This window comes from Phocoena sinus, chromosome 10 (genome assembly GCF_008692025.1).
Source record: "Phocoena sinus isolate mPhoSin1 chromosome 10, mPhoSin1.pri, whole genome shotgun sequence".
NCBI classification, from domain to species: Eukaryota; Metazoa; Chordata; class Mammalia; order Artiodactyla; family Phocoenidae; genus Phocoena; species Phocoena sinus.
The window spans coordinates 59,461,473-59,489,456 of NC_045772.1; the positions used below are offsets into that span (position 1 = coordinate 59,461,473).

Genomic DNA, 27,984 nt, shown 5'->3' on the forward strand with positions numbered 1-27,984 from the left:
CCTCCGACGCTGGCGCTAAGGCCGAGAGAGGGCTAGAGGCCCGCCTACGGATATTTAATGGAACGCTCATGTCGTCATTTCCGCTGTCTCGCCCTGCCCCTAGGGGCGGGGCTGCCCGAGGGGAACAACAATAGGTTTCGGCCTTAGGTACCGGAGAAGTGATTGAATTAGGAAAGTTCTGTTGGAAAACAATATTTTGAGTTTGAGTTACAAAATTCCCCTTTCCCCAGTTTTATTATGAGTATACTGTATTATTTAAATATGAGCACATGTTTCCAATAAGAGACCTAGAGGTGCAAACGAGCAATGGGCAGCTACTTCCGCCTTCCCTCTCATTGCTTCATGGGAGTTGCAGTTTGCTGGCGATATCCTCCATTTTACTATGGATAGGTGCAGATTGAACAAAAAAACTCCTGATTTGTTTTACTGGTTTACCTTATTTTCTGAACTAAATTGCTGCAGGGAGATTCGATCTTGGAACTTACAAAGGTCCTAAGATTTCAGAACATTGAAAGGATGTAAAGTGAGGAGTCGAGAAAGCTGTCATACTACAGAGAACTTTGTAACTATCGAAGATAAACTCTTTTCCTAGCCAAGTCCGGTCTTTCTCTACAATGCCTGAGGCAGATTGTCACTATATTCCTGGCCACGATGCATCTTGTTCAGAAAATACTTAAGTGATTCTCCTTCTGCATAGGGTGAAGATCAAATCAATTGACAGAGGGGAAGCAAGATGAGGTACACATTTCTTTAGGGCAAGAATGGTATTTGGTGGCAAGACAACTTCCCAGTCTCACGGTATGGTTAGGTCAGAAGTACCCGGAAAAGACACCCAAAGATTTGGCTACAGTTATGAAGGATGAAAGAGAACTCTTCATCATACAGACTTCACCTTATTCACTGTAAGATACGGTATGGCTTGTTACAATCCCTTTTTTAGTGGTTTCCCTTTATAAAATTTCACTTTTTAGCTCTGGAAAAACAAGGTTTCTAAATTTAGGGCCCTTGTTCCAAGTGCCTAAGCGGTTCTAGTATTGTCACCATCAGAAGGTAATGTGTTTGAAAACAAAAAACCCCAGGATTATTTTTATATCAAATCCACTGGGATCTCACCTGTTGATCGCCCACTGTCTGTAAGTTCTCATGAAGGGATGTGTTCAGTTTCACTCAGCATAGTATCTTCAGGTCAGCAATGCCTCATACGTAAGCTCTAATACAAATTACCCATCCAATCTCAGGCTGGCCCTGAAAAATTGCATAACACTAAACGCATTCTTCCTGGCTTCCTAAATCAAGATAATCACTTGCATACAGTGTTCTTACTTTTTGCAGTAAACATTAATGTCCTGAACAGTGTCGGCAGCAAGGTTTATGTTTTTACGTCAGAAAACTAAATCACAAACTCCCATAGAAAACGTACTCTTTTCAGAGAACTCAGGATTTATGTCCCCCCAACTCAAGGTATTCCTTGTTTTAGAAAGGTAAAATATGGCTATAGAAAACTGGTTCCAGGGACTTCCCTGGCAGTCCAGTGGTTAAGATTCCGTATGGGTTCAATCCCTGGTTGGGGAACTAAGATTCTGCATGCCAAACAAAACAAAACAAAAGAGATTCCAAATGATCACTTCAACTCACACTCTCCCACCGCCATCAAATAAGAGCAGCAAACAAAGACACATGATTATGAGCAAATCCAAATTTATTTTAACGCCATGTCATTTTCAATGTGTTTAAAAACCTTGTAAGTTAGCGGGAGCCCTAGTTCCCTGGGACAGCATGCCAGAGGTACTGAAATTCGTCAACTTTCTCTCCAAACCCCTAGCAATTCATCCAAGTCCACAGCTTCAGAAAGCCAGGAGTATTGTCTCTTCAATCAGTCTGCTCCTCTGGTTCCAGGTCTTTCTTTCAAGAAAGGGAGGTCAAAATATTTCAAACAGGGAACAAAACCACAGTGGAGCTTCCGACTCAAGTTTCTAAGATAGAGCAAGGGAGGAATCCCACTGAGTCCAAAGAAATGGACATGGTTGAGATGGATTACTTCTTTAAGCCTTGTGGAGGGGGAAAAAAATGTCCTGCAGAACAAAATTGACTACAAAGATTTACAAATGAGGATCCATTTGATAGATGAGAATCCCTTGGTAAACGCAGGCTCCAGCTCCTAAAAATGGGAGGGGCCTGACTAGACAGCCTGGATCATAGAAGGAATCTGCCACATGTGAAGAAAAACAGTCTGAAGAATAGCTCCTCTATTTTGAGCCCTGATAAAATACTTGGGGAGAGTGGGAAAAGAGAGAGGAACAAGCCCCAACAGATGGGAAAATGCTGACACTGGAGTGGTATAAAAAAATTTCAGCTGAGTTTTTAGTGGTGGTGGCTACTTTAGCCTCTTCCCCCTTCTGTTGTAGGGTCATAAACCTCGACCAAGCAGAGAATAGTAGAAAAAGGCTAGAAAGAGGGGCTTGAAGACGATGGATTTTGACTCCTGATTTTATTATTCAATTTCTCTTTTCTATTTAAAGTAGTCTTCGATGGCTGGGAAGCCTGGCCTCCCAAGACCAGAGTCAGTTGGAGCTGGTTGTTGTTGGAAGGGGGCTGGGTTGGGGGACTGGGACGAGGACAGGGAGACCCCGCTCTGCTGGTGGTCCTGGGTGGAGAAGACGAACTGCATTTCACAGAGCCTGGGGTGTGGTGGGAAGGGGATGAGGCAGGAGTGGCAAGCTGGGGGGATGGGACCCACCTCAGTCCCCAGCTTCATTTTCTTCTAAAGTTTCCCCACTGGTGGCATTCTCTGCAGTCTTAGAGGCCTACATTCATGGAAAGGAGAGGGAGAAGACATGTCAGTTTCCAACAACTTAGGGTAGTGTCTGGGGGGCCAAGGACAAAAATATCCTAATTCTCTAGGTCAGGGCTGAGACGGGGAGAAATAAGGACATACAGAAATCTACACACCCACCATGACCCAGGAAGGTGGAATAAAGAGGGATCAGGTTCACCCTGCCAGAGAGGGATGACTGTAACGAACCTTCTTTTTTTTCTTTTTCTGGGTTTTCCGACTTGCCGAACTCTGGAGGAGGGCCTGGAACATATAGAAGGAAAACAAATTTTGAGGAATGTGGAGCAAACACCAAGTGCTACTCTCGGCACTGTAGCTCTCTTCAGGATCTTCCCATCACTTATTCCTCACTCCCAAGACAAGTGCCACGTGCCCGCCCCTTTCCATCCCACACTAACCTTGAGCTCTGCATCCTGGACCTCCATCTCAGACTTATAAAGGTCAGGCTCAAAGGGACCACTGGTTATCCGCATGGGGCCATTGGGCATAAGCAAAACTGTAAATTTAAACTGGGCAACAAATTCACCTATGAGAGAAACAAAGTATTTTGATAAAATGTTCCCTTGTCATCCATCCTCTTTTCTGTGAGCTATAGGGAGGAGGGGACCATAATCAGGGGCTCCAAAGTACAACTCTCTTCTTAGAACTCACCCTCCTTCTCATAGAGAACATTAAATGGTTGTAGTAGTTCGTGTTTGGCGCACTCCACCACACCCATGCGGGCCTTCTTCTCATCTTCAAATGCTCTGGGGAGGGAGAGACAAATTCAGGTATCCTTATCTCCTTATCATGTCTTACCATTTTGCTCATGTTTTTACATAACTCCTACCCTCAGGCAGAAATCATGCGTAGGATTGCTTTTTTACACTACCTTCTATGAGAGGGAGATGGCAGAGGGGAGAAGGCATGCACACAGGCTGGAGCTACAAGTCTAGGCAGGAGAGGAGAGAGAGGGAGGGAAAGGTGAGGGAAGGAAGAGTGCTCCTGGGGGCTTCCCTGGTGGCACAGAGGTTAAGAATCCGCCTGCCAATGCAGGGGACACGGGTTCGAGCCCTGGGCTGGGAACTTCCCACATGCCACGGAGCAACTAAGTCCTGGCACCACAACTACTGAGCCTGCGCTCTAGAGCCCGCGAGCCACAACTACTGAAGCCCACGTGACTACAGCCCGTGCTCCGCAACGAAGAGTAGCCCCCGCTTGCCGCAACTAGAGAAAGCACGCGTGCAAGGAAGACCCAATGCAGCCAAAAATAAATAAATAAAATAAATTTAAAGTAAATAAATAAATAAATAAGAGTGCTCCTGGGGTGTGTGGTCTATGGGTCAGACTGGTTCCAAGCCCTGAGCTTGGAAGTGCAGTAGTACCTTAAAGTAAAAGGCATGGCATCAAAACGCCTTTCAACCTCACTGAAGAAGGCACGAGAAGTTTTCATTTTCAGGCCGTACTGCTTAGAAGGGTCTCTTTTGTAAATGGTGGTTCTCTGTCCTGCATCCTTGGCCTAAAAAAGATCACATTTTGGTCTGGTGCTCTTGGAACACACCCTCAGCCGCCCCCGGCCCCCCCCCGGCCCCGCTAGCTCTGGTAAACATTCCTCACCTTGCCCTCTCCTGAGCTGACGAGAACATCCACAGCATATACTTCATGTACCTCAAATTCAACTTTCTCATGGTCCTTCCTAAAAGGAACAGAAAGGGAACCATAAAGAGCAATAAGTAATTCCTGGAGTTTAGAGTAGAAAGTAGATAAGATTAGCCTGGAGTATGGAAGGATAAATTCATGAGTAGTCTGGTATGACAGAAGGTACAGGGTGGGATACAGGGCACCTACTTCTGCTGGTCTGTGGGATTCTGGATAATGGTTTTCTCTCCATCGATGACATGCTGCTTCAATTGGTGTGACAGCATACCTGCAGATTGGACAAAGTCTATGGTACCACTCACCTAGAATCCCAAAAGGTTTCCAACCCACCCACCCAAGTAGAATCATGGAGCAGACAATGAGAGCAAAGTGCCTGGCTATGGAAACACAGGGCACTGAGGTTTTTGGCTTGGATTATGTCAGGGCCAAGATGGATCCTCAAGGGAGCAAAAGTCTTAATTTTGCAAAACCACTCATACTTAGACCCCCAACCCTACTATCTGAAGTCTCACCTTCTATTGGTGTGCAATTAAATGAGTGGGCAACTTTGTTCCAGGCTTCTGTCACTTGTGTGTTCTAGAAGTACAAGATCAAATAAAAGATAAGATACACAGGCTAGTAAGTTGTCTACCATGAGAACAAGAAGCATAAAAGAACTGAGAGATCTAATATCCTCAAGCAAGTGCAATGATTCTCATTGGTTTTTCATTTCATAGGCCCTATCATCCCTACAACCTAGAAATTACATTTGCATACCATTTTACAAAGCACTTTCATGAAGATGGTCTACTTAGATAACGATTCTCTAAGGTGAATAGTGCAGATCTACAACCCAATCTAGAGGAGGAAACTGAGGCTCAGAAAGGTTATATGATTTGCCCAGGGTTAAACCAGTTAACCAAACGAACCTGGTATAAACCCAGGTTTTCTGACCATAGTGTTTAGTCCATTATACTTGGAATTCTAACCTGTTGAAAGGGTATAGAAACTCTTTTTTACATGGATGATCTCAATCTTCACAGCCATGTGATAATAAGGCACAATTTAATTTTCCCCACTTTACAGATGAGGAAATTTGAACTTGAAGTTATTTAAAATCAGTATGGGGTGGCAACAGGGTGAGAATCCAGAAAGTCTAATGTCACAGCTAGACAACAGCCACTATATTAACAGTACCTTTCAGTGAAAAGACACAATATAAATAATGAAAAGACACAGTATATAAATAATAAAAATAATTAACGTGCGAATTAATAATAGCTGACACAAGGGCTTACTATGTGCCAAGTACTGTTCAAAGTGCTTTATGGTAGCTCTATGAAGTAGGTACCACTGTAAGAAACCTACAACAGAGGTCCAAGTAAAAATGATGCAATTAAGTTACAATGGGGACAAACTGATGAAAAGTGTAAAGAGAGCACAGAAAAAAAGAGGATGCTTTAAGTATTGAACAGGTCTCTGAAATCTAAGTGTTAGAGAAAAATCTCCATTAATAGTCTAACACACTAAATTGTATGAATTCATGAGCAGTTTATGATCCCTGGGCTTCCTAATATTGTCTTGCAAGGGGCTTTGGCCTCTTTGCCACCAATTTACTGGTACTATTATGATTTTTGTTTTATAAGCTTTTAAAATTGAGTTTTAAAACTGTGGTATCTGTGTTTTATTGTAAGCTCTCTATCTCAAATTATTTTGGGGAAAGATGCACATCCAAAATATGAAAAAGGATCTCTATAGGCTCCATGAGAAAGGGACCACATATCCCCTTACACCTAGCACGATACCATCTAAGGTAGGCACTCAGATTTAACTGCTCTTTGGTATTACTCTTTAATTCCTGCTTCTTCTCTTTCAGTATAGAATAGCTGTAGATGCATAACGCATCTTTGGCTCTAACAAGCTTTGGAGTTGGACTCAACAGCTTACCTGGTTTCCAGGTTTGACCAGGCGTAGGGCAGCTTCAGCACAAAGGTGAGCTGCCTTAATGACATCTGCTTTCCGCCCTGTTACTTGGGTCCCCTGTAGATAAGGAAATGCAGTGAGTGCCTTCCTGGAAAGCTCTTTAACACAGCTGGTCTTTCAGTTAATATCTGTTTGTGTCCATTACGCAGCCAGTGGTCAGGAGAGAAAACACCCTTTCCTCTTTCATTTCTCTAAATACTCCCTCAAAACTTGCGTGGTGGTGGGGCTGGGGATAAGAAGCAAGCAGCAGTGTGCCCTCCCCCACTCCCCACTGGCTGAACAGCGTTCAAAGTGGTCCACCTACCAGAGCTACATCAACCACAAAAGTGTGAGCCACATTAGCGATGAAGCCATCCACATGGACCCCAAGGTCGCTGAAAGGCAAGAGCAGAGTACAGCATTAGCAACTGGCACTACTGTGAATGCTTAGGAAGAAGACAAGTGCTCTAAAATAGTTTAAGCTTACATTTTTACCAAGTCACCTTCCTTGAGAATATAGTCCTGGTCGCTCTTCAAAGGGGAGAAGTGACATACACAGTTATTTACTGAAATGCTGGTGGGAAAGGCAATACCTGTAAAGAGACAATCAGCCTTACTGCCTTGCTCACTCTCTTGGAGCCCTGTTGCCCCTCAGAAAGATGAGTGGATTTTCTTCAGGGTCTTGCTTAAGTTTGATCAGTTTGGATTGGGTGGGAAACTGCTTGAATCCCCCTTGCCATTCCAAATTTCCAAATATCTCAATGAGTGCTGGGGTAGGGGATGCATCATTACAATAAAACAAACAGGACTGAATAAGGGTCAAACTTAGGAAATTTGTGGGGGATTGTTTTTACCTTTCTTCATTTCTTTTTCTTTTTTGAAAATCTTCCCTGTCTCTTCCATTATCATGGCATCACCTTTCTCACACAGGCTCAGTACCGACACACCTGAACAGGATGCTTCCACCAAAGACCGAAGTACCCCTGGGAACAGAACCCCGTATCAGTCCTGCATGTGTTGTCTAAGTTACCATCCAAGAAACACCTAGAAGTTGGACTTAGAGTTTCTAATATTCCCTAGTGCCATTGCTCAAAGGATGAAAGAGGGAATAAGTTTTGTCTCTTGCAATGTACCTCCCTATAATCTCGAAATCTCTACCTTCCTTTCCTGAAATAAAAAAGCCAACACTCCCTTTCCTCTCTTATATAGTGTGACAACTGGGAGACATCTGTTTCCTTAGGCAAGAGAGACTTTCAAAGATGGTATCTGTGGTGTGGTAGGACAGGATTATGAACTTTAAGGGGGTTCTCACCAAGGTATCCAACATACATGCAAAGCAGCCTGGAGGAAATTTATAGGCGTCAGGGACAACAGGAAGGTAGACATGCAATTGCTGACTCTAAGCTGATGCACTGTTAAATGCTACCTTCTTCCCTTCCCAGACACCCCAATTAGATGTCAGTAATCCCAATTTATGTAGACTTATTTCTTCAAATAACAAGTCAAGGAGACTTAAACTAAGGTCCCTGGGCTTCAGCAAGCTCTGCTTTTAGCAGGTTTCAAACAGGTATGTGACCCAAAAGAGTTTCAAACTGGTATCTGGAATCACAAGTGCCTCAGAAGTTATAAACTGCAAGAGGGAAAAAATTTTTTTTCTGATTCAAACCACTACATGTCCATTATGTTATAAAGCATTGTTTTGTTCACCAGATACCCTCTCCGTGGCCCATCCTGGACTTCAGATTTGATTTCTGTGATCCAAGTTTTGGTGATTCTTTGGAAGTCTGAAAAACTCAGGTTTTCAGCCATAGGATCAAAGGCATCCTAAATGCCTATCTTTACTGTCAAAACCATTTAAAAGCCCAAAGACAAGCACTTTCTGTCCCCCTAACTGGGTTTTAAATTGGAAAGAGAGAAGTCAGAAAGTGAGACATCTGTCCAGAGAGGCAGGCGGCTACTGAGTAAGTCAGAGCACAGCCCTAATATTCTGAGATTCTAACATCAGTCCCCCCTTTAACAGTACTATTCACAGGTTTGCCTAGTTGGGGGGAGGACCTCAAAACACTCCTAAAGTTGTGAAACCCTTGAGAACAATCAAATTTGACGACTAACTAAAGCCATCTGCGCAGATTGGAGGTAGTGATGAATAACTTCGAGAACAGTGAGATACATCTCCAAGAGTTATGGGATGCCCTCCAACGGTCCCTGAGCTGGCCCAAGAGTAGAAGGCGGCCCCCATCAAGGAAGGAGCTGAAGTAAAGAACGAAAAACTACAACAAAGCACGTGGTAGGGAAGCTGGTGTCAGGGACCACAGCGGAGGGAGCCGGCGATCCGCAGGGGACCTGGCAACACGTGCCGGCTAGGCTCCTGACGGCGGAGAGCCGCTACAAAATAGAGGGGCTCTTCCTTTTCGAGATGGCTTCGTTGCTGCCAAAATCAGAGACAGAGATCCGGACTGAAGGGTGAGGGGCAAGAGATACGCCTCGCCTCCTTACCAACCGCCTAGGGCTGGAGCCGGCCGGAGGCCCAGCTCTCCGCCCCTCCCGGCCGCCCGCTCGCCCGCCCGCATCTCCAGAGACTCCAGCCCAGGCCTAGGCTCTCAGGTCCCAGGCGTGACACGGAGCCTCCCCACCACGCCACCACCAGCAGACCTGCGCGGGGCCCTCACTAGCCCACACTGCATGACCCCACCGCTCCAGCCCCTCAGGGGCCAGCTCAACACCGTCCCCCTTGCCCCTCCCTCCCAGCCTCGATCTCCGGACCCCTGAGGCCGCACTCACGGTTGGCAATGTCGCCCCCCATCTTATACTTGGTCACGACCAGGTCCTCGGCGATAGTTTGCTCCTGCTGCTCGTCCTCGCCCGACATCTTCCCACCACCACCACCACTGCAGCTTCGTTTCTCCTGAACCGCCGCCTCTGTCGCCCTTCCCAGCCACAGGCTGTAGCCACAATCCCTTCGATCCGCGAGGAGAGCGCGAGCAAAAGCGCGAGCAAGCTAAGGAGCGGAGGGCGGGCGAGAGCGAGAAACTGCGAGCGCGCGGGCTGAGGCGCAGGGCACGCTGGGACAACGAGTCCCTCCTACAGCCAGCCTCTAGCCCCCCTCACGGGCTATCAAACTACAATTCCCAGCCTGCCTTTCGCGTCCCTAAGCCAGGCCCTGGGGCCTTGCCCTCCGAGGGCCTCGCACGCCGGAATCGCCGAGCACGCTGGGAAGGGTCAGGCTCCGGCGGGAAGGCGGAGCCGTTGGAGAGCGTGAGTAGAAGCGTGGTCTCTCTCGGAAAAACCACAATCACCAGGAGCGCTGAGCGAGAACCCGTAATAGAGAGGGACGGGCTAAGAGAGAAGGGGCGGAGCTACGGCGGGGAAGTGTGTTTGGAGGCTGCAGGGCAGGGTGGAGCCGAGCGGAGGCGAGTCGGGGAGATTGCGTTAAGGGCGGGTACGCCCTTCCCCGGATCCCTGGAGTGGCAGGAGGGACCGGCCCGGCCAGTCCACTCGTCCTCAGGTGCTGCGAGAACGGGGAGGGGCAGAGCGGGTGTGGAAGGAGATCAGGAGTCTGTGCAGCATGGGCTAACTGAGCAGCCAGACTTCTGAAGGATTATCCGTTTACAGCCTCCCAATCTAGAGACGGGACTCCCACTGAAGATGGCACTATTGTTTAACAACAGGCTTTGATGGCACCTAGGGGAAGTGTTCACAGAGATTTAAGAGAATGAGAGTTCTAAAACATTTGCGTTTTCAGTATTCCACCTCTTAGGGCTTTTTCTAACTTCCTAAACGTGTTGTTTTTGCTTGTTTTGTTATTCCCAGCTGGTTGCCCTGTAGATTCCTAGTAAAACCCTTAAGTGAAAAGGACTGTGCCCTATGCTGGTCTTAGGGAATAAGGAAAAGTAGGGCTGGAGAAAGCTACATGGGGCCGAGTAGGCCTATCAGGAGACAGAGAAAGAAGCATATAGTGGTAGCTATCCACTGCTGAGGGACAGAGAAAAGGGGCGGTCTACCTCACACACTAAAGGTTTTTATTTGACAGACAAGAAGCTGCAAAACGTTGGCATTTTTATTCAGACGTATAAAAACAAAACAAAAAAACTTCAGGGCTAACAACAGATACCCCCAGTTTCCCATCCATGGGGACGGAAGTCTGAAGCTGGGTCCTCTTTCTATGCCACCTGGAAGCTTCCCACTACTGGATGAGAATAGCTCCTAAAAGTGGCTCTTGGGACCACTGTGAATCCGTCCCTTGGGTGGAGATCATATACAGCACATGTAGGTTATGGTTTACACAGAGATGCCCAGTTATTTTTCCTTCTGACCACCCCCTACTCCCACCTTCTGAGATAAAAAGTCTGGGTGTAGGAGCAGGCTGTAGCTGCTGGAGTTAGACTTGATTCAGTGCAAAAACAAGAAGACAATGCCCCTTCAAGGGCTCTGACTTATATATCAGTTTTCCTTGATACTTTACAGTAAGAGCACATGCATTGGAAGATCTTGAATCCGGACCTGCTATTTGATTTACTTAATCTCTTTAAGGCTCAGTTTCCTTATTTGTAAAATGGGATAATACCTAGCATACAGAATTGGTGTCAAGGATTAAGTTAGATAATGTTGGTAAAGTTTAGCATGATGCTCGACACATAGTAAATGCTCAGTTAATAGTAATCATTAATATCTACTCCCAACCTCTTCACAAGATTTTAAGCTTCTCATTTTTTCTAGGGGGTTAAGGGTCACAAGCCAAAATTTTGCTTTCCCCTGCCAGGTTCCCCCCTTTCCTCTTCCTTCGAAGTCTGATGGGCAACAAAGTCACACTTTAAAGCCTAGTCTCAACAAGTCAGAGTCTAAGAGAAAGGGACATGGGGAGTAATCCTTCATATTGCCAGGGAGTTCCCCCAAGGAAGTTGAGGAATGGGACTGGGAAAGCACATAAAATAGGGAAAACCATCTCCTTTCCTGGGTTTGGGAAAGAGAAAAAGTGCAAAGCTGGCTAATACCACAAGAATTTTGTGTCCGAGTGTTTAAGGCCTCCAAAGGTTGATTGGAATTGTCTAGGACTAGGGAAATGGGGCTGAGATCTGTGAGGGAGACAGACTAAGGAGAAGAGGGGTACCCTCCAGAGGCACTAGCTGCCATCAAATGCTCCCTGAGTACCTCAGTGAGCAGGGGTTATGTTCTCTGGGCATTAGCCTTGGGGAAAAGCCGGCTATGCCAGTAATCGGGGTTATCAAAGGCAGAGTCAGTGGCTTCTAAACTACGTAGAGTTTTGAGGCGAGCATAATGGACCTGGGGGCCATGGTGTACAGGCCCCTGGAAAGCTCTCATTTCTTCATACCCTTGCTCAGCTGCTGGGCAGGCCTCCATGGCTGCATAATCCCCCCCAGGACCTCCTCCACCACGTCGCCGATTCATATATTCATAATCTTCATCCGGAGTTGTGCTGGCGTTGGGCATGGTGGGCACGGGGTTGAGCGGGCAACTCTGTGTGCTGCCCAGGGAAGCACTGAGGTCTGATCCCACATCCATGTACTCATAACCCAGCTCCTCAAGGGAACTTGGCCTAGGGGGACGAGATGGACTGCACTTTCTCCTCCGGTTCATGTATTCATACTCGTCGTCGTCATCTTCTTCAGTACCCAGGACAGAACTGAGACCCACTGAAGAAAGGGTGCCTTCCCGGGAGGAGGTACCTGAGGGTTGAGAAGAGAGGCTAGGTATGTGGTATTACTTCATTGTAATAGGCAGTGAGGAGTGGGGGAGTCTTAGGAAAAAATGAATAGGGAGGGATATGATCAGAGAAGACAGAAGGATCAAGAGGAGCCTGTGGAAGGAGGATTAGAGAAAGATTTGAGGAAAGCGCTACAGAAAGTCAGGCACCTTTGAGGTGTGCATCTGGCATGACATAACCATTGACATCCTCTTCCTCTAACCCTGGTGGGGACTGTGGGGTGACAGGAGTAAGCAGGCTGTGGCGCTGGGAATGGTAGGCACTGTCTCCTCGTGGCCGTGGGCTCCGGCTCCGGCTTCTACACATGGATACCTTCTCCTGGAGCTCGGCCTCAGAGCCTGTCACATGGCCCTCCGATGACTCTGATGCCAGGCGTCCCCGTGGCACTGGGTGCAGAGAGGCTGGACGGTGGCACCGTTCACTACACCCACGAACTGCAGACTTCTAAGGAGGAAAATAATACGTGGAGATTTACACAGAAATGAGGGAAGAAGAGAGATTTGTTTAGAAGGAGCTTGGGTCGTTCAGTGCCTTCTGTTTTGTAGGACACTGATTAAACCTCAGAGGTTTTTAAAGTCTCCCACACTACCCCTATCAATCCTAAGACACTGCCACCCAGCCTCTTGGCATCCTCTTAAAGAGACAGACCTTACCTGGGCAGCCTCCCCAAGATTCCCCTGGTTCATAGGCATATATCCCGATGATGGACTTACAAGGCTCTGGCTCTAGGATGAAACAAGTGAGGAAGAAGTTTAGATTAAGAGAGAAGTCTGCTCACCACAGCGGCCTTTGAATAGTTAATATGGACATCTGTGGGATTCATGAGGGCACAGGTGTACAGAGGGCTTAGGGTGCAGAAAGTCTTGGGAAACTGGAAAATCTTACCCCACGTGGCCGAGTAAGTGTCCCAAGTGGCAGGCTAAGGGCAGAGCCTAGTGTGGTTGCCAAGTTCTCCTCCTCTGCCTCCAACTCCAGGTCTAGGTCTAGTTCTGGCTCCAGCTCTACTTCCTCCAGTTCCTTGTTTGTTAGAGCAGGGGGCTCTGCCCCAGGCGGAATTCCAGGCCCACTCTCTCTCTGTGAGGGCAGGTGGTTGATTGTTAAGGTACATCCTGGTTCCAGCCAAGTTCCCTTTTCTCTAGATCTCCTTGGCACCTCCTAATCTCCACTCACCTTTATGACCAGGTACCGTGGTGGGTCTCGGGCCATCCTGGTGAACTCATTGGCTAGTTCTTTAAAGGTTGGGCGAATGTTCTCATCAATCATCCAACCTGGGGGTAAGATGTAGGAAGGAGAGCGATAAGAGGGGAGTGGAGTAGGGAGGGAAGCTACTTAGAAAATGGCTGACGCTTTGTTCCCTCATCTTTGTGTGGGGAGCCTGACATCCACGTAGATGCCATTGGCATCAATAATGTGGAGAGTGCTTAGTGTTTATTGGGCGGAGACCGTTTGGGGCATGCACCGCTGTCCTGGGTATTCACTTTTCATCACTGAGCATTGTTTATCTATGCTTTTTAGGTTTTCAGTCCAATGAAGCAATAATGGAGTAAAAAAAAAAAAAGGCTGAAATCAGCAGGTAACTCACACTTGACCATGACCATGTAGACGTCAATGGTACAGATCTGGGGCTGTGCCAACCGCTCCCCCTTCTCCAGCAGGTCTGGTACTTCAGCCAGTCGCAGCCCTGCATAGGGCTCTGCCCCAAAGGTCATCAGCTCCCAAACTGTCACTCCTGGTATAGGAAGACATGACTAGTTGATGGCAAAATAGTAGACATGGGCATGCAGATGAAGAGAAGGCAGATCCTGACCCAGGATCTGAAGGGCTTAGAGATTCTAAGAAAGGGTCTCAAAAGGCATCTTTGGAATTTGGACCAGTGATGATATGGTGGGCATCCAGATGGACTGACCATAGCTCCAGACGTCACTCTGGTGTGTGTATTTCCCAAAGTGGATACTCTCGAGGGCCATCCACTTAATTGGAGTCTGGGGGATTAAAGACAAAGGTGTCACCAGCTGATTTCCACACATTTTCTTAGCATTTCTAAACCCATGTTCTCTGTCGTTCTTTGCTGCTCTCTAAGCTTTTATTTCTGGCATCTCCAGGTTCTTCTCCTTGGACTAACTCTGCAGCATCTGCTGGCCTCTCAAAGAGACCACAGAGTGCTTCCCGTCCCCATGCTTCACTCCACCCCTGCCTCCTTACCCAGCCTTTGTGTCACCTTACCTTGGTCTCACTGTGCAGTAGCTGCTTATCATCAGGGGGCAGCAAGTCAGCAACCCCAAAATCTGCCACCTGAACTTGACTAGGTGATTTCAGTAGCACATTCCGGGCAGCCAGGTTCCTGTGCACCATACCATGTTCCTCAAGGTAGTACATTCCCTATAGGGAAGGAAGTGTTCTCAAGGTTGGGGAAATTGGTCCTTGAGCTTCAGAATCACCTCAAACCCTAAGGCACCTCTCAACGCTTGAACCTCCTGGTCGCCTCCCTGTGGGCCCACAGGCAGTTTCATCTTAGAACTCCTCCAGTCTCCTCTCACCTTGGCAATTTGTACTCCCCAGTTGAGCAGCAGCTGTGGCCCCAGTGCCCCACGGTGTTGTCTCACATGATCCAGCAGGGAGCCCAGAGGCAGGTACTGAGTAATGAGCTGCAGGGATGACCCTGGGCACAGTCCCAGCAGCCGTACAATGTGGGCATGGTCGAGGCTGCCAATGGCCAGCATATGCTAAGAGACACAAGAAGGGTCATCCTGGGAACAAACAGGGTCACACAAAACCAGACCAGGGCTCCCCCAACATTCGAAGACATCAACATGGCTAACACAGTATCTGCTAACACAAGACCGTGCTTCTACATAATCGTATCTAATATCAACCCTCTCCTAGTGGCACACAGAACACCCTGCCTTCACTTACGTCCGTCACAGCTTGAAAACTTTGCCGTCCACTCTTGTCCTCAATGACTTTAATGCAGACTGGAATCTTGATCGATTCACCCTCAGGAATCCACACTCCCTGGGAAATTTTGGGCAGGAGTCAGCCTAAGGTTATTCTCCCCAGGCTAGTCCTGTCTCTGAATCTTTCCCTCCTTTGCCCTAGATCCCTTTCCCACCTCCCCAGACTTCCTGTGGGCCACTCACTTTGTGCACAGTTCCGAAGACGCCCGAGCCCAGCACTTTAAGCTTCTTCAGCTCTGTTTCCTTGAAGATTCTGGCCGAGACTTTGTTAGCCTTCTCACTGGGGTCCAGAGGCTCTACGCTCTGGAACAGATGGAAAGGAGGTACTCAGGAAAGCCCACTCCCATGTCCCTCTCCAACCCCCTCCCCAGAGGTGGATGCCAAGAGCAGCAAAGCCCAAAGGGGTGGGAGCAGGAAGAGGAATGTCTCTAGTCTTGGAAAGCATTGCAGGCATATGGGGGAATAAAAGACCTGAGGATTGAGGAAGTCGTTTGTGTTCATGAGACCAGAAACCAAGAGGGTCAGGTTTTCCCTTTGCTGGGAGAGAGTTGGTAATACTGTCACCTTGAGTACTTTTACACAATTCTCTCTGTTTTTCAAAGCACTTTCACATACATCATCCCCTCTTACCCTTACAGCCACTTTGTAAGGATGAATGTTATTATTTCCTCTGTATACATGCATAAACTGAGGCACAGAGAAGGAAGCTAACTTCTTCAAAGTCATACGGCAAATTAATGGCAAAATCAGGACTAGAACTCATGTCTCCCATTTCTCTGGCCAGAGTCCTTTCTAATGGACCATACTACCTCCTTGAAGAAAGGGATCAAAGCTCTGGGGAAGGAAGAGGATCTTAAAAGGGTGATGGTATAGGGTATGTTTCAAGGGTAAGCTAGGCACTCACCTCACCCCGTTCCAAGTAGCGCCTCATAGCCCTCTTATTCTGAATCCGGCGCCCACGCCAATAGAGAAAAGTGCTGCCCACGATCAGGAAAATCACTGCCAATCCTACCACCACTGTTAAAGCCATTGCCAGATGGGTTTTGCTGTGGGACAGAGAAGCCCAGAATTATCCTGGGTCTACACTTCCCTTACAAATGTCATTTACACCTGTACTAAAGGTATAGCGCAGATCTGGGGCAAGAAGTTAACATTCACATCTACATATATCCTTGAGCAATATGAAGGGGTTAACCTCAATCTCCACCCCAAGACTACTGCAAGTTAATCTTAGGAAGGGAAGACCAGAAGCCTGGATTCTTGTGTCCCCAGGTCCAGTGATAGTAGCCTGTATATAGAGGGCCAGAATGAATAGAGACTTAATCTTCCCAGGAGGTAACGGCCCTTCCCCAAATATTCCCAGCTCCCTAAATCTCCAAGCCCACCATACCTGATCAGTGCCAGTGTTTGGCCTAAACAGTCTTGTAGCTCTGGTCCCTTACACCTGGAGAAGAAAGTCACCTCCTTAAATGGGAGCTTGGTAAACTTCCACAGGAAGCTCAATTCCAACACTCTCAATGTACATTGTTTCAGACCCTACCATGGCATCCCATCCTGAAGCCCAAAGCATATCCCAAGACATGGCTCCCATCTCTGGCTCACCAATCCTCCCTGAGTCCCTCTCTTGAATGAAACTCCCCTGAGCTGAGGTTATTCCAGGTTCCCCAAATTGTAGCGTCATTTTGTGCTGTTACTGAGTTTCCCTTTCTCCAATCCTTCACTACACAGCTGGGAGTGGTTCTTAAGTCATAGTTCCTTCTTTCTTTCTGCTCTCCTCACCATCTTCTTTCCCTCTAGTTCTGTTCTCTTACCCCTCTGCCAGCACCCTTTTATCATCCCATCACTGACCCCTGGGTGCAGTTCTCATGACAGGGCCGACATTCATTCTGAGCATCTGGGTACTTGTAGATGGGGCCCTTGGCACCGAGGACTCCAAAGGGGCAGCTGCTCACACAGTGGGGCCCATCTCGAAAATGGGCACACTGGGCACAAGCATCAGAGCCCTGGGTGGAAGAGAGAAGGTCAGGAAGTATGGTATTCCAAGATCAATTCCACACTTCCCAACAAGAACTAGCCCAGCCATTTAGGATCCTCCATTCACAGACCCTAGCATTATCTGACCTCCCTGTGCCTCTCTATGGCCTTGAAATTTGGCCGTATCATTCCCTAGACCCTCCAGTGTTGCCCCGCCCTCTCTCCCTTAGAGATCCTGGTGCTGCTACTGTACCGAGCCATTGCACGTGGTAGTGCCCTCCATGGGTTGGCATTCCGGGTGGCAGGAAAAGCATTCAGCTTCATGGGCAAACTCACGAGGCTCCCTGCAGTGGGGGGCCAGGGGTAAAGGGAGGTGGGTCACTTCCAAGGCCTGACCTTTATGCTCTGATCCCCCAACCACAGGGCCTCCCACCAAGGCATATACAGAAAGTTGTCTAAAGGCTTTCAGGTGCCACCTGAACAGCTCCATCCCTCGGGTCCATCCCCCAACCCCTTCTTGACTCTCCCCGCTCACTGTACCCATTCAGAAGGTTGCAGTGGGTCACACAGACACCTCCTCGGCTGTAGTTTCGGCAAGATAGGCACTGACTGGGGCCCGGGCCCCAGCATCCCCCAGAGGAGCACAGTGGGTCACACACTTTGCCTTCTGCCACTGGAAAGGAAGGGGTGGCTTAAGAGGAGTCTGAGGTCTCCTAACAAGCCTTTTCCTGAACTCTTGCTCATTACTGCTTCCAGCCTAATGTCCCCCTCTCCTTGACTCTGTCCCCCATCCCTACTCCCACTTGCAGGGCAGAACAGCCCTTATACCCCTCTCCTGCCTGATTCCACCGCCCCGTCCGTGGGCCCTTTCCCTCACCGCAGTCTCTGCGGGGCCGATTATGCTTGATGTCCAGTCTCTCTTCCGAAGGCCCCCGAAGCAGCCTGGTCCAGTTCAAAGAATGGTGGTAGCAGAGCTGTCGATTGGCACTTATGTAGATACGCCCAGCACTAATTTCTTTCAAGGATCGGAGGCCCAGAGATGTTACATTCAAGTTCTTCATGATCAACAGTGAGAAGCCCCGGCTGAGAACAAGGAGACTGGATGAGAGGGGAGACTACAGAGGAAAAACTGAGCACGCAGTGGATTCATTTCCATTCAACAAATTTGCTCTGGGCTAATCAACCCACTGAGAGGGACTCCCCCCTCCTTTAGCCTTTGCCCCATCAAACTCCCACTGTATGAGACCATGCCTTGTATTTCACTCAAGGACGCCTGAGAAACTGGGTTCTTTGCCCGGAGATGCGACGATCTCCACACCCCTTACTCACTTGTAGAGGCTTCGGCCCCCAATGGTCGTCAGGTTGGAAAAGACACTGAAATTGTGCATGTGGGGAGGCCAGGACTGGATGTTCAGGTAACCTGAGGGGTTGGAGAGGGGCACATGAGTGGGGAGCCTCTCCCCTTCCTTCCTCAGGTTTGCCTGGTCCCTCCCCTGACGCCTGGCACATGATTTTCTCAAGTGGTATACTCAGTAAGGGCAGGCTCTCCTCCCACTCACCTGTGATCTCCCGCACTGTCCGGAAGACATTGAGCTTCTCAGGGTCCAGAGCGGGAATCTTGTGCCAGGGGTCTCTGAGGAGAACAGTAAAAACCAGTCAACAAGGTAGAGGCATAACCAAGTAGCAGTGAGCGTGCCTAGCCTCAGAACTTAGTTTCCAAATAGCGTTCTCCACTAAAAGGAAACAGGACTCTTGGGAGAAATGGCTGAGGCAGTTGAAATATAACATGAGCCTACAGCATCCTGTGCAAAAAAGTAAGGAAATGCTCAAAGCATGAGGGGTATAAGCCCAAAGAACACAGCAGCCATCCTGAAGGGGCCCCACAACGAACAGACCAAGGACAGCTGGAATGATGACTGTAAGAGACTCTGAAATGTTGACTGAAACAAGTATCCACACAGATTAAACACACAAGTAAGTAAATAAACAGGAAGGGAAGGCTCTCCCTCACACAAGAATGCCTACAAATAAATACAGGAGGAATAATGGAGTTAGAAAATCATCATTTGGCAATTCTCATAAAAACTGCTTCAGGCAAATATCTCCCCGCAAGATACTTATTAATTGCAAAGGGAAAATAGTAACTTTACAGTAGAAGAGCTGGCAGATGCCACCTTAACCAAGTGACCAGAGGTATCATCACCAATGATGGAACAAATCAACATCATGTGCCTCCTGGATACTATGCACCGAGAATACAACTGTAGTGTTCCTATCGAAATGCACAACTTGAATCTAAGTGTGAGGCAACATTAGATAAACCCCGACTAAGGAACACACTACCAATCACCTGACCTGTACTCATCAGCAAGGTCAAGGTCATGAACTGTGACAGATTAAAGGAGACTGAAGAGACACCAAATGTAAATGTGTGATCCAGGACAAGAGCAAAGCTATTAGCGAAATGTGATTAAGGTCTGTAGATTAGATAACATTTTGTATCAATGCTAATTTCCCGATTTAAACAATTGTACTATGGTTTTGTAAGAAAATGTTCTTGTTTTCAAGGACTACACACTGAAATGTAACTGGGGTGAGGGGACACCATGTCTGGAAATTTACCTTCAAGTGGTTCAGAAAAACAAGAGCATGTATATATAGTGTGTGTGGCGCACAGAGACAGAAATGATAAACATATGGTACATTGGTAACATTTGGGGGATCTGAATAAAGAGTGTATGGGAAATCTTTATACCATTTTTTGCAACTTTAGATCTAAAATTTTGTCCAAAGTAGACAGGTGGCCCTAACGTTTCTCACACACACACACACACACACACACACACACACACACTCACTCACTCACTCACTCACTGTAAATGCTGTCCTATGGATTAGAATGTCCCTTTGCTCTTTGTGGCTCCAAACCAAGAAGTAGAACTAGGGGAAATAGCTGGAAGTCATGAGACAGATTTTTATCTAATTTAAGTAAGAACATTTAGAAACCCTTAAGAAGGAGGACACAGTGTCCCTGTCCCTTGCCACTCACCTGGCTGGATTGCTTAGGGGTATCTGAGGGGATTCAAGCCCTGGCTGGGGAGTTAAGCACTGTCAGGTCCTTTGTGGCCTCTACGATTTTATGATCTAGATTCCTGATCAGCTCCACATACGAAGGCTTGAACCAATGCAATGAACCGTGAGCAGGTGGATGGGGTGGGGGATCAGGGGATGAAAGCAGAATCTCTAACCCATTGAGGCCGGTGATAAGAAAGTCCAGGTTGCCCAGGATCTTGGTGCAGTTCACAAATCCATCAATGTTGCTCGAGTCCACAGTCTGGAAGCGGCTCCCAGAGCCCGTCCCCTCACAAGCTGTAAACACAGAAGAGGCTCACTGGGGAGGGGGGGTGGGGGGTGGAGTCTGAGTAGGCTCAGGGGAAAGGGTATCTCTTCACCAACTCCTTACCATCTCTTACTCACCTTTGGGGCACAGACCCCCACAAGGTTCACATATCTTGAGTCCATTTTTATCTACTTCCATTTTGTCAGGAGGACAAGCCCTGACACAAGATGTTTGATCCACCACAAAGTTATCTAGGAGGGAGGAGGGCACCATTAGAGATGAGGGAGGAACACTGCCAACTACCAACTGAACCTCCTTCCTCCTGCTCTGCACTGCATTTGCTCCAATCGACCACCCGAGGTTCCTTAAGTGCTGTCTCATGGATTAGAAAGGCCCTTTGCTCTTTGGATCCGAAGAGCAGAGCTAGGAGCAACTGCTGGAAGTCATGGGGAGACAGATGCGGGAACGGGACATAGGGGTCATTCATTAGGGGTGACTAGATGATCACAACCAATTGCCCTCTATATCCTCTATTAACCACCCAACTTGATCCATTTTGCCTCCTAAAATTTCACCTAAAATCCTCGTTCCACTACCATTGTTCCTTCCCTTCAGACACTTACGGGGACAGCTGGCTACACAAACTCCTCCATACTGATACTTGGTGTGGGGATTGGGTTCCAGCTGGAAAGTTAGCTTGTTGTAGACAAGAGGCTGTGGACACTGGCGTACACAGGCTCCACTGTCATTGAAGAGCCGGCAGGCCTAGGAACACAGAAGGCTCATAAGACTCATGTTACATATGGACCCCTACTTCCTCCCCAAAGCCCACATCCCATTTCAGAACAGGCAAGCGGTGGTTAACAGTACGTACAAAGCAGTCTGTGTCCTGAGGGCCCGAGCAGCCCCCTGCACACTCGTCGTGGCAGCACTGGTTGGGGTTCGGCCCAAAGCAGTGACCATTACACTGAGGGGCACATATGGTCTTGGTCACTACGGACGGAGAGAAAGCACAGCTGTCAGGGCTCACAGGACCTTATTCTGAGGCTATCTCTCACCCTCTTGCCTTATAGGCTCATCGCTACCCCCTGTCGACACAGGCTGGGGTGGGCAAGGATATGCAAGTATATATGAGTTTGAAGTCTTTAAAATGAAGTAAACCCACGTGTCTGGCAGTCTTCTGGTCCAGGACCCCAGCATCGCCCCTTGCAGACCTCATGACAGGGGGGACCTGGTTGGGAGGGAAAGTAGCACAAGCGGCTGTCAAAAAGGCTTGCTCAAATCAACAGGGTATGATGTCAGCACACAGGCACCCAGTCCCGGGAAGCGAAGAGCCAGGGCAGCATCCCTCCTTACCCCAGCGGAGCTGGGCTGGGCTCAAGTGAACCTGTCAGCAAGGGGTGGAGCCGCGCCTCCACACCACCCACAGGGCAGCTGAGGGGAGGGCCCGGGGCACATGCCTCACTCAGCCCAGTCCCAACCCAGGAATTTGGTTCTTCTTGGCAAACTGAACCCAGTAGGAATATGTGTGAGTGAGTGGACAGGGAGTGGCAGACTGCGGTCAGGGCTAGGTAGGTTCTAAGAAGGAACGATGTTGGAGTGGAAAGAGAAATGGATGTGCAGTCCAGAGACCTGGCTTCCCACTCAGAGCCCCTTTCCTTCGCACGCTGCTTCTGCGGTTCAGGTTCTAGGGGACTGACCTGCTCCCTCCTGGCAGGCTCCTTGGGTTAGAGCCCGAGGTTTGTTCAGTGGCAGCTGGGTTCACATTAGGGACATATTGATGAGGGGAAAGGAGTCACTCTGGTTGGGTGGGGGCAAGGGGGCAGGCTTGATCATGGCCACTCACAGGTCCTGCCATTGTCCTTCACCACTATCTCGGCATCTCGGTCCCGCACGATGTCCCTCCAGTCAACTGTGTCCATGTGACAAAGTTTATCATTCTTCTCAATGTAAACGCCCCCTGACAGAATCTCTGAGGTAGGGAAGAGAAGTGCCAGGGTCAAGGGCTAGTCAGGGAAGTCCTCCTTTTCCCTGCCTCCCCACCAGTCTGAAAGGCCACCCGAGTCAGGAGCAGAGGACATGGGCAGGCAGATATGTCCAATTAAATCCAAACTGCAGAGGAGGCACGCCTTGTAAGAGGAGCAGGCCAAAAGAAAGTCCTTCCCCCTCAGACACCTGTCCAGATCCGGTTTAGCGAGTTGGGGAGGGGAAGGGAAAGAAGGAGAGTAGATCCCTGACTCAAATCCACACCTCCCCACCCCCGCGTGCCCTACCTGTGTGTTTTTCAACTGACTGGGACAGGCAGAATCAGAAGGTGGCCAGGTGGTATTTAACCTCTCTAGTCCTCCAGCTTGGGGTGACTTGTGAGGGCGGGAGGGAGGATTCCCATTCCCAGGGAAGGAGGGACATCAAGGGGCACTGTACTCGGATGTTAGAAGAATGTGTAACAGCCTCAGCTCCAACTTCAGCCCCACCAGGACATAAGGACCCTCCCCGGGGACAGATGCCTCAGCTCCCTGTTAGGGCCCTCTATCATTTAAGGAGGAGTGGACCTTTAGACCGTGGTGGTCAAGGTGGTGGGCACGTTGAACGGGGGTACTTAGAGGGAGCAGTCTTGGGTCATCATCAAAGAGGCACCTGTCAGCAGGTTGGCTGAGGGGCAGGCCTGGAAGGAATCATCAGGAACTGACCAGTGAGCTGAGTAAAGCGGAGCTGGCGCAGAGCATGGCTGGAGTTGGTGTTGTAGTTCAACATGACAAAGATGGCAAACTTCCCATCGTAGACCTGGGTCCCCCGCACCACTCGGAGGTTGGGCAGTGGCAGCGTAGAGAACTCATTCATGGCCACAAGGACGTAGCCGGTCACTTCTCGGATCCACTGTGATGGAGCAGATCGTGTGGGTGAGAGGGAGAGTGGGGCAAGAAGTGTCAATCCGCTTTCCCTCCCTAAGGCACTGAGGAAGCTCTAGCTCCTCTAATTTTTTCCAAGTCCTGTTTTGGAGTAGGGAGTAGCGGGCGCCACACGACTTCTGCAAGGGAAGACAAGCTGTAGAAATAACCGAGGGATTCTAGGCTCCTAGCCTTTCCTTCTCAGGGCTCCTCAGGCCAGGAGGAGGGTCCTTGCTTATCCCTTCCTCACCTCCTCAGGTGCCTCTTGGTCCCTGGTGCAGAACCCTACCCTGCCCCTGCCCCCTTCTCAGGGCCAGCCCCTGTGCATCCCCGGCTACAGCGACCAGTCCACAGGCCCCAGATTCCAATCATTGCCCCATAAACACACTGGCTTGGATCTTAGGAACCATGGAGACTTAGGAATGCTCAACTCCAGCCCTGAGGACAGGAAGGAGGCTTCTGTAGGGTGGACAAGGGGGAAGAGGTCAAGGAAGGAGGTCGGCACTCTAACCTGCAGGAAGGAGAGGTCAGCATTGTGTCCTGTGAGCACGATCTCCAGGTTCCCCATCACCACCTCACACCTCTCGTAGAGCTTGTACAGTGTCTGGTACTGGTTCTCGGCATCGCCGGTCACACTCAGCCCATTCAGAGTCCCAGGGCACACTGTTCCAAGTGGAGGTAAGAATGGCAGAGGCCTGGACACAAGTTTTCGGCCCTGTGCCCCAAGACCACCCCTTGGTTGCCCTCTTCCAGTAACATTTAGCACGATCAGAGGCAGCTGCCTCCAACCCTCCGCCCTAGAGGCAGAGGCCAAGGCCAGACTGAGAGCCTAAACTTCCTCTTTTCCCAGAATCCCTTCACTGGCCCCCTGAACAAGAAGGTGAAAAGATTGCCTTTTCCCACCTGGGCCTCCTCTGTGCCTCTACTGGGTACTACTTTAGGTGCTAAGGAGTTAATCAAGGAGGATGTGGGGTTGTTTTCCCCTCCCTAGAAAGAAGTTAGAAAAGGACCACAGCTTGGTTACCCTCCTCTTCCCTTCCCCCGCTCCAACCAGGGCACTTCTCTACCCCCATCCTGCCTCTCTAGGTCCTGGAATAAATATCTCTTTGGGGCAGCACACAGCCCCTATTGTGTCCACTGAGGGTGGGATGGGGGCAGAGGGCGGGGGCAGTGCCTGGGGCCACGGTACGGCCCACAATGAGGCGATTCTATTTAGGAGGAGGGGGCTGCCCCACCCTGTCCCCAGACACCCTGTCCTCAGCCGCTGCCCCCCTCTCTCCCCTCAAGCCTTGGGCTCAGACGAGTGACCTCACTGGCAGGGGGCCTCTGGTGGTGGTGTGGGGGGCTCAGTGTGAGCTCTGTCTATAAAGCTGGAAGAGAGGGAGCTGACTGCCCACCTCGCACCCCCTTCATCAACTCTGGCTTTCCTCTCACTCTGTTCCCCGTCCCAGCCCACTCCAGCTCCCTCAGCATCACACTTTCCAGCCCTAGAGTATTTTTCAGCAAATACAGAGAAGCAGGATGGAAACAGCAGCCGACTGCCTCCATTCTAAGCCTTCTACCCAATTTCATCGTCAGAGGAGATTCATTGAGAAGCTTTCCAGGGCTTCCCTGGTGGCGCAGTGGTTGAGAATCTGCCTGCCAATGCAGGGGACACGGGTTCGAGCCCCGGTCTGGGAAGATCCCACATGCCGTGGAGCAACTGGGCCCGTGAGCCACAACTACTGAGCCTGCACGTCTGGAGCCTGTGCTCCGCAACAAGAGAGGCCGCGATAGTGAGAGGCCCGCGCACCGCACCGCGATGAAGAGTGGCCCCCACCTGCCGCAACTAGAGAAAGCCCTTGCCCAGAAAACAAAGACCCAACACAGCCAAAAATAAATAAATTAATTAAAAAAAAAAAAAAAAAAAAAAGAATGCTTCCAACATGGCACTCTCACTCACATTAGGGACAGCCTAGACTCGAGGTACATGAGGCATGTCAGTCTTGGGGGTTCACTTTACTTTGTAAGTATGGAGGACATAGGGGCTATGGGAAATGTTGGACCCTGAAGCCCTCCCTACCACTTGTCTCTCCTCTGGCTCAGTGAAAGACTGCGGGGAGGCGGGGTAGATACCACCTGTCCCAGCCACCCTTCCCTGAGGCAGTGGCAGCCTAGTGGGAGGCAGGAGTGAATGGAGGGAGGGAGATTGGTGAGGCCCCAATCCCTCCTCCCTGATGCACCCCTAGTCTGACCACCTGACCTTTGAAGGGCTCCCATTCCCTATCACACCCCATGAAGGGAAAGGGGTGAGCTAGACCCAGCAGGCTGGGAGCTCCCAGAGGAGCCTGGGAACTCTAGGGTCCTTGGGTTGAAAACAAAACGACTAGGAGGTTAGTCGTTTCTGGAACAGCGCCACCCCAACCCCCTTCCTGGCAGGACACCCCCTCTTCCAAGTCAAGGCGCCAACCCTTCTCCCCAGATAAGGGAGGAGCCACGATTTCTGCACAGGGAAGTGGGGTGTGGGCGTGTACACACACACACACACACACACACACACACACACTCGTACACGTACACAGCTCCCCTACTGGCCCAGAAATCTACACTGGTTCTGTCCTTGGGTTTCCTTATTTGGAAGTATTTCAGGTGGCCCCATCCATTCCACCTGCCCATATGTGTTTGTGCAAACTTTGTGTCCGCGCTTGGGAGGCTACAGTGTTCGAGATCCCAGTTCCCTGCCACCCTGAGGGTAAAGTCCACATTACACAAATAGGAGGAAAGGGCTGGGTGGGAAGAGAGTATGAACAGCACCTCTGAGGAGGAACCAGGCAGCTTGGGGAGGAGAGGGGGGGTAGGGGAATTAGAAAGTCCCTGCTATACGCAGGAATTAGGGGCACAGGGAGGGCCAGTGGCACAGACCCCCCCTTTGGTAAAGAGCACTGGGGTGGGTCACAGCAAGAATCTCCAGCCCCTCCTTAACCAGAGGCCTCCTCTCCAAAGTCCCCCACCCCCCATCACAGCCAGGACAAAGGGGCTATAGAAGGACTGAGACAGGGCCGGATGCCCAGAGGCTGCAGGATCCAGATAAAGGGTAAAGAGACCCAACCATGCCTGCCTCCTGTCTCCCTCAGGGAAGGTGGCCAGGATCTGGGACTCCTGGTTTCCCAGCTGAAGATTCCAGGGGTCTGGATGGGACAGTGATACAGTCACTTTACTCAGTCTCTCCCACTCCAATCCCCAGACCCCCGCCCTCCACCAGCTGGGAGTGTTCACATCTCAAGATCCCAGGGTCTAAATTTAGGCCCAGCAACTGTGAGGGAAGCACAGGTGTTTCTCCCACTCCCACCCTGGGGAAGGGGCCCTGACTGTGCCAAACCCCAAGCCGAGATCTGGGGGGAGGGGAGGAAATCAACAGGGTTCCTCCAGTGCCAGCAACCCCAGCACCCCTCAGGTGTCCATGGTCCCAGAGACACCCCAAAGAGGTGGGCTCAGCTGGCATGGGAGTGGGAGGAGGAACAGAGGAGCAATCTGACTCTTGTCTAGACTGCTAGAGACAGCCAGACAATAAACAGAATGGGGGTGGGGGTGACTCTGGGCCTAAGAAGGACGTCCCCCCCCCTGCCAAGGACAGGGGCCTCAGAAGACAGGACAGGCGCCCTGTTGGCCCTCAGGTTGGAGACAGAAAAGACAGAGAGAAATAGCGTCTGCAAGTCCTTGACCCTATAGCTCCTGGCTCAGTGCTTTGTACATAGTAGATGCTCAATAAGTATTAGTTGAATTGATCTGGGTCTTGACAAAAAAAGTTTGGTCAAGTCGGGGACCAGCTAACTTTATTATTTTGAGAGAAAGAGGCCAGTCAGCCTCTGCGGGGCCTCTCACCCTGCTGTCACCTGGACTTGGCCCTTGGGTTAATCTCAGCTCTCCACAGGGCAGGCCCACTCACGGAAGAGGAGGTGCCTCTCTTGTTTTCCAACAGTAGACAACAACAACCTCCCCCCTTCCACAGCTCCACCCTGCCGGCAAAACAACAAAACTGGAGGTTTTTGAGCCCCTGGGGGCAGGAGGTTGGGAACAAACCGAGAACCCCCCCCCTTCCCTGCCCCGCTCTTTCCAAGATCTCCACCTCCAATCATCCCCTCACGTTTACAGAATGGAGGTCCCAGCTCCCCTCCCTGCAGGGCCCCTCAGAAGTGTGAACTGTTTCGGCATCAGCCCTACCCGGAGAGACAAATCCTCAGAGGGTCCGCGACACGGCAGGGAGGAGGTGGCCGGGGCAAGGTAGTGGTTCGGGAATCCCGTCCCCGCCCGGACCATGCCGAGAACCTGATCCTGACGGTCTTCGCCCAGGGGGGCCCCAGCGCGCCGGGGCTCCGCACCCCCAGCCTCGCACAGCCCGAGCTCCTGCCCCTGGCCTCCGGCACCCCGCGAATTTGGCTCGGAATCCCAGGTTCCGAGCCTGCCGGTGCTCCCGCACCGCTTACCTGCCTGCGAGTTGCCCACCTCGGAGCCCCGGGCCAGGCTGAGGAGGAAGCCCAGCACCTGCAGAGCCCCGTTCGCTCTCATGACTCCAGCGGAGAGTGAGGGGAGCCCAGCCCAATCCGGCCGGGGGTCGGCCCTGGACTAGGACATCTAAGCGGAGCCACCTGAGCCGCCGGAGACTTGGTAGCGGCGGCAGAGGAGGTTGCAAACTGCAACCGGAGCCGGAGCCGGAG

At 50.1% G+C, this 27,984-nt stretch overlaps 2 protein-coding genes across 3 annotated transcripts; both read right to left on the reverse strand.

Moving 5' to 3' along the window:
* Positions 1-1,678: 1,678 nt before the first annotated feature.
* On the reverse strand, positions 1,679-9,472 carry PA2G4 (proliferation-associated 2G4). Of its 2 annotated transcripts, none has more exons than XM_032646694.1 (14): positions 9,194-9,472; positions 7,267-7,395; positions 6,900-7,005; positions 6,738-6,807; positions 6,398-6,490; positions 4,984-5,047; positions 4,661-4,739; positions 4,430-4,508; positions 4,198-4,331; positions 3,485-3,579; positions 3,232-3,359; positions 3,023-3,076; positions 2,738-2,804; positions 1,679-1,898 (listed from the first exon to the last, which is right to left on the reverse strand). In XM_032646694.1, the coding sequence occupies exons 1-13, from the start codon at positions 9,279-9,281 to the stop codon at positions 2,739-2,741; spliced, it is 1,185 nt and encodes a 394-aa protein (XP_032502585.1). In that variant the 5' UTR covers positions 9,282-9,472; the 3' UTR covers positions 1,679-1,898; position 2,738. The 2 variants fall into 2 exon arrangements, with proteins under 2 accessions (XP_032502585.1, XP_032502584.1); XM_032646693.1 differs by having other exon boundaries at positions 1,684-1,902.
* Positions 9,473-10,410: 938 nt separating this feature from the next.
* Positions 10,411-27,964, reverse strand: ERBB3 (erb-b2 receptor tyrosine kinase 3). The gene is made up of 28 exons (XM_032646826.1): positions 27,754-27,964; positions 23,802-23,953; positions 23,093-23,279; positions 22,249-22,374; positions 21,568-21,633; positions 21,277-21,395; positions 21,026-21,167; positions 20,540-20,653; positions 20,311-20,431; positions 18,622-18,695; positions 18,392-18,482; positions 17,940-18,145; positions 17,603-17,735; positions 17,316-17,406; positions 16,937-17,091; positions 16,479-16,532; positions 15,993-16,134; positions 15,272-15,391; positions 15,048-15,146; positions 14,672-14,857; positions 14,358-14,513; positions 14,041-14,116; positions 13,717-13,863; positions 13,305-13,402; positions 13,020-13,208; positions 12,788-12,859; positions 12,284-12,578; positions 10,411-12,096 (listed from the first exon to the last, which is right to left on the reverse strand). Exons 1-28 carry the CDS (start codon positions 27,833-27,835, stop codon positions 11,576-11,578), a joined length of 4,014 nt encoding a protein of 1,337 aa, XP_032502717.1. The 5' UTR covers positions 27,836-27,964; the 3' UTR covers positions 10,411-11,575.
* Between the last annotated feature and the right edge of the window lie 20 nt (positions 27,965-27,984).

Bases quoted from the DNA above. Each gene is read 5' to 3' on its own strand.
- PA2G4 (XM_032646694.1), bottom strand. From the start codon at position 9,281: ATGTCGGGCGAGGACGAGCAGCAGGAGCAAACTATCGCCGAGGACCTG. The intron at 7,006-7,266 runs GTAAAAACAATC...GTCTCTTTACAG, and splicing joins AGAAAAAGAAATGAAGAAAG to GTATTGCCTTTCCCACCAGC. The intron at 4,509-4,660 runs GTAGGTGCCCTG...TGTTCCTTTTAG, and splicing joins AATCCCACAGACCAGCAGAA to GAAGGACCATGAGAAAGTTG.
- ERBB3 (XM_032646826.1), bottom strand. From the start codon at position 27,835: ATGAGAGCGAACGGGGCTCTGCAGGTGCTGGGCTTCCTCCTCAGCCTG. The intron at 18,696-20,310 runs GTTAGAGATTCT...TGTTCTCCTCAG, and splicing joins CTTATCACCGGCCTCAATGG to AGACCCCTGGCACAAGATTC. The intron at 13,403-13,716 runs GTGAGTTACCTG...TCTTACCCCCAG, and splicing joins CTACATGGTCATGGTCAAGT to GTTGGATGATTGATGAGAAC.